Source organism: Tuber melanosporum (genome assembly GCF_000151645.1).
Source record: "Tuber melanosporum whole genome shotgun sequence assembly, scaffold_21, strain Mel28".
Classification (NCBI taxonomy): Eukaryota; Fungi; Ascomycota; class Pezizomycetes; order Pezizales; family Tuberaceae; genus Tuber; species Tuber melanosporum.
This window is the reverse complement of record NW_003298875.1, coordinates 273,501-278,951: the sequence shown is the minus strand read 5'-3', so window position 1 is coordinate 278,951 and position 5,451 is coordinate 273,501. Positions and strand designations below refer to the sequence as shown.

Sequence of the window (5,451 nt, the reverse complement as noted above, 5' to 3'; positions counted from 1 at the left end):
TACTACCTAGACCAAATTGGAGCATACCGGTACCCAATCTGCTTCAATATACGAGTACCTTTAAAGGGTGGAATTGGGCCAAAAAGACAGAAGTCAAACTATCAAAATGAAATAGGAAAGGGAAAACCAAAAGAGCACAACTAACTTACCATACCCATTGTGCCATTCCAGGCCACCAACTTGAACCTTTCAGACATCTTCCCACTTCCTATCCTCTACCACGCCCATTTTCGTTCCAAAACGCTTCACTCTCAACTCCACACCCCGGATCATCTTTCCGATCTCCTGTCCCGAATTTCTCGTCTCTACCCGAGCACTGTGCTCACGCATAGGACGGAAAAATTGTGGCGGTAAAGGAGAGATTATGTTGGTCGATAAATGAATCTTGTGGAAAGAAACATACAGGTAGCATTGTCGATGCCAGAAACTCAGCCCAGTTGCATTGCTGCTTACTTTCCTCCAGAGACAAGAATCGAGTATTCTGGAGGGCTACTCGGGGTTACAATCCTTGTGGGATTGATCCGTACTGGGCCTAATTTCACGATTCTTACTTTACACTATGATAGAGCACCCTTCCTTCCACTGGCAAGATAATTCACCTATCATAGTACCCACCCCGGGTTGCTCATGTAAACCATGTTTCGCCTTTTTCCACTAATGTCGACTGTCTGCTCACTACCCAACACAAGATCTTACTGATCAACAAGATTCCGGGTAGTGTGAAGTACCGGTACGGTACCGCAGAGAGGCAAGCGGTTTGGAGACGCGAAAAGGGCTTGGCAAGGAGCAAAAGGTTTCTACGAAGATGCTTTTCCATAAACTTGACCATTCAGGAATTACCACTTGATCCCCGGTATTCCCAACAGCATTGACAGTAGACTACCGATACCGTACCGGATCAACGTTTAATTTTGAAGTACAGTACAGCCAGCCCAGGTGAGTTCTGGAAGGAAACCACGTCCAGTCACTTTGTGCAACAACCGGGAGTGAATCTGTCTCACTTTTCACCCATTCCCACAACGATCACCCTACGGTATTCCCTGTTTTCCCACCCCATTTTTCATCCTTACCCGGGCGCTCGGGTGTGTCCATGGAAATTTGAAAAGTGATCGTCGAGATTTGTTGTGACGATGACAAGATAACCGCAAAACTGGAAACTTGCAAGCATGGCAGACATGAACAATGGGTAGGGAATTCAACTATGATATGGGACAACAACAATGACCCAATAATAAAGTCGGAAGTAAAGTCGGAAGTACTCGTAAAAACAAGAGGAAAGATATTTCTAACCCTTTCAGCCTCATAGAAGAATGCGGGCGAGACTTCAAGGCAACTTGTCGCCTTTTCCGGGTATTGTAATCGCCCGATCCCATTTGACCAGTGTTTCCCCACGGCTTTCCGATTTTTGTGAGAGCGCCGGAGTAATGTACCGGTGTTTCAGAGGACGGAGAATACCGCGGTGCCATACCGTAGGGCTCCCCTCCACCAGTAGGGTTCCCCTCCATCAGCTCACCCACCCCAGTTCAACTTTCCTGAGCCTGTAGTCATGCTGTGCCTGCTCTCCTCCTCCTATGACACTCGGTCATGACGATGGCCAGCAATTTGGTCAAGGGTTTCTTATGAATGTATGATATCGATAATGATATATAAAAAGACGCGATGATTCCCTCAACAATTCTTCCCATCCTCATTCTTCACGGTTCTGCCCAGCTCGACCATTATCCGCGATTCCCTTACTCGAGTACTTTCTCCTTCCAAGCGCAAGTTCTGGACGATGGTTAAATTCTCTTCCTTGATCAGCCTTGTCGGGCTTGTTGCTTTGGCGCTAGCCGCTAGCAGCGACGATTGGAAGACAAGGTCTATCTATTTTGTAAGTCCTCCTCAAAATATTCTTCCCTTAGACACCTCTGCAAATGCCACAGTCGCAGAAATCAGGGGTATGGGCAATTCAGGAGGGTTTGCCGTGGTTCTAACCAGCTGGGGTTGTGGTTGGCGACCAGGTTCTCACAGACAGATTCGCGAGGACAAATGGCAGCACTAATGCCTGTTCAAACTTGGGCAATTACTGCGGCGGGACCTGGAAGGGGATGCAAAACCAGCTGGACTACATCCACGGACTCGGGTTCAATGCCATCTGGATCACCCCAATCGTCAGCAGTAAGCACCCATTCCACCGCGGCGGAAATTAAATTAAAAATCCAGACAAGATTGAATTCACAACTAATGACAAACCCCTGTTATCGCAGACACCCCCGGCGGCTACCATGGTTATTGGGCAAAAGACATCTACTCCGTCAACACCAACTACGGTTCCGCAGCCGACCTCAAATCCCTCATCAATGCAGCCCATGCAAAGGGAATGTACATAATGGTTGACGTCGTTGTCAATCACATGGGCGCGGGGGATATCACAACCTTCAACCCCTTCAACTCAAGCTCGTACTACCACCCCCGCTGCAGTATCAATGACGACGACCAATGGAGGATCGAGCGATGCCGGATCGCGGGACTCCCGGACCTCAGGACGGAGAACACCACGGTACGCAGGTTGCTCTATGACTGGATCAGGAACCTGGTGTCGGAGTACTCCATCGATGGACTGCGCCTGGACACGGTGAAGCATGTAGAGAAAGGCTTCTGGCCTGGCTTCACCAGTGCTGCGGGCGTATACTCTATAGGAGAAGTGCTCAACGGCGACCCGGCTTACGTCGGCCCATACCAGAATTACGTGCCCGCGCTCGTCAACTTCCCCATGTACTACTCCATCAACGACTGCTACGCGCGCAGACATGGGCTCTGGGACCTCGTCAGACAGCACGACAGGGTCAGCTCTGCGTTCTCCCGTCCGGAACTCCTGGGGACATTCCTGGACAACCATGACGTTCGGCGCTTCCTAAACATCAACAACGACTGGACCCTTCTCAAGAACGCTCTCGCCTACACCATGCTCGCCCGTGGTATTCCCATCCTGTACGGTGGTACGGAGCAGGCGTACGGTGGCGGAAACGATCCCGCTAACAGAGAGGATCTCTGGAGGAGCAGATACAATACCAGTGGCGATCTCTACACATTCATTCAAAAGCTCATGGGGGTGAAGAAGGTTTTCGGCGGACTGGGTCGGAATGACCATGTTCATTTGTACACCACCGATAACTGCTATGCTTTCAGCAGGGCTGGTGGCCGCGTTGTTGTCGTCACCACCAATGGCGGGAGTGGCACACGCGGAAACTACTGCTTCAACACGCCAAGGCCGCAGGGGACTGTGTACGCCAGTGGGCTCGGGTCAGCTACTTACACTGCTGGCTCTAATGGCAGGATCTGTGTGTCCATTTCGAATGGGCAACCAGAGGTTCTTGTGTCTTAATGTTTGTCCTTCCCCAATCTATCCTCCACAGCATCGCGTGTACGAATGCTAACCGCCTCAGAACCCTCGCTCTAAATGATTACCCGATAAACGGACAAGATACTCTCTCTCTCTCTCTCTCTCTTAACTCCTTTTTTTTTACCGTACCAGTTATGGCACAGTCTCAGGTTTTGGGCACAAATAAAGCTTGAGTCGGTAGGGATTGGCGGAGGTCAATTCGAGTATTTAAAAATGGAAGCTTAGGATAGTATCACCCGTGTCCGCAATGTTCTCGTAACGCCTGGTGTATGGCAAAGTCCTGGCAGTCTTCAACTGGGGGGTTGCAAAAGTTATTCGGTGAGGAGAAAAGAATGTAAATATTCTCCATGGAATTTGCCATTATGAGATTAAGAAATATTTCTCGAAAGAGTCGTGCCTATCCCGATATCTTAGGCATGAGTCGGTAGGGTATGGTACCTGAGGTGTTACGAGCTTTGTGGGTGCGAGTGTACTGTACGAGCACTCGTACATAGCCAATATACCACCAATAGACCGCCCGTCCCCTTTTGGAACTTGAACCCGGATACCAATACCGCAAATCACAGCTGTAAGGCACGATACCGGGGGACGGTCTTCAGGTAGGATCCACGATACCGGTATTCCCGCCTGCAATGCCGAGGGCCTATCATGTATTTAAAACCCTAAACTGGGCTTTCCCTTCCTCGTCTGGACGGGCCGATGACCCGGGGCGCGGGGCGAATGGATTGAGGAGTGCTTATCTCGATGGTTTTTTGCCTTGTGCATTTGGGTTGCCGGGGGGGGTGTCCGGTCTTCGAAAAATTATTCTTATATCACAATTCCAGTATGCTAAGCTACCATGTTTAGTAGGTTTTCAGGAATGGTCTGGTGGCGGTTATGGGGCAATGTTCAAATTATTGTTTGGATGAAAGACTGGGGGGTAGGGATTATTCGTGGTCCAGTGTTGAATGGGGGCAACATGGATGCACACATGTCATACTTTATTGCATCCTCAGTTCCACTCTTGGCTCCGGTGGGGTGTCTTGTGCTTCCTGAGCACAGCGTAGTAAAGAGGGAGTGTGAAAAACACTTTATAGTATATATAGGGAAAGAAGAAAAAATAAACGGATATTCATATCAAGAAAGCTATAGAAAAAGGAGGGAAAGGGGCCCATGCCATACTTCTATACTTTCAGCATGCCTGCTCCCGCAGACGCCCCCCCTCCCACTCCCACTTCCCCACATATACTTGACCACTAGCCTACCGCTACGCCCCCGCGCCCCCCTTCCCAGGACCTGCCAGCAAAAAACCAGCCCACAAGCCATCCTGCAAGCCAACTCCCTTCAGTCGAAAGTCCCACTTCCTTCACCGCCATGACTTCTTCCCTCCAGCATCCATCCTCCACTCCCGGCCACCACCCCCCTTCTTCCGCTGCGAATCAACAGCCCTCCCATCCCCAACGTGCACCTCCTCCCACCCCACACTTGCCACACTCCGCGAATGATCAATAAACTTCTTCTCGTCCCGGCCGATCTTGCCCGGATACTCCGGGTCCGCGCAGGCAATCAGGATATCCTCGAAGGAGCCACAGAGGATTTCCGCCCGGCCGTCTAAGTCGGCAATTCTCCTGCCGCGGGATGCGGCCATGGGGGTTATGAGGGTGCGGGTTTGGGCGGTTGTGTGGTACTATTAACTGTTAGCCAGCTGGGAGACGGGGGCAGGAGGTGGCAGACGGGGGCGTTTCTTGCGCGTACTTCAGAATGCCGTGGCGAACCAGCCAGGGACTTGCTGGCGCGGCGTGCTTCTCGCTCCAGTACTTGTGGAATTCTTCTTCAGTAACGGTGGGGTTTCGGTATTGTTGGATGGTGAACCTCACGACTCTTTCTGTTTCAAGCACGATACTCCTGACATGATTGCATACTACGAGTACCCAAGGGGTGGTCGGCCCATTCGTTTTTTTTTTTTTTTTTAGCCCCGGCAGTTCTCTTCGCGTTGAGAGGGAATGTGAAGGCAGAGAAAGACTCCACTCAAGCGGAGCACCGGTGGAGTAGGATAGAGTAAATCTACCCCTCTGTGAACAGGTACTTTT

General features: G+C 50.7%; 2 protein-coding genes; one reads left to right on the top strand and one right to left on the bottom strand.

The window, feature by feature from the left end:
* Positions 1-1,596: 1,596 nt before the first annotated feature.
* GSTUM_00005820001 (uncharacterized protein) lies at positions 1,597-3,364 on the top strand (the record flags this gene model as incomplete). XM_002837933.2 has 4 exons in its annotated part: positions 1,597-1,870; positions 2,001-2,157; positions 2,247-2,293; positions 2,357-3,364. The coding sequence occupies exons 1-4, from the start codon at positions 1,775-1,777 to the stop codon at positions 3,362-3,364; spliced, it is 1,308 nt and encodes a 435-aa protein (XP_002837979.1). The 5' UTR covers positions 1,597-1,774.
* Positions 3,365-4,634: 1,270 nt separating this feature from the next.
* The window catches only part of GSTUM_00005819001 (uncharacterized protein), a 1,634-nt gene continuing 817 nt past the window's right edge, over positions 4,635-5,451 (bottom strand). The window contains exons 1-2 of the mRNA XM_002837932.2: positions 5,117-5,451; positions 4,635-5,048 (exon numbers count right to left, since the gene is read on the bottom strand). The exon at positions 5,117-5,451 is cut by the window's right edge and continues 817 nt beyond it. Of these exons, the coding sequence (XP_002837978.1) occupies positions 4,728-5,009 (282 nt within the window). The 5' untranslated portion in view covers positions 5,010-5,048; positions 5,117-5,451 and the 3' untranslated portion in view covers positions 4,635-4,727.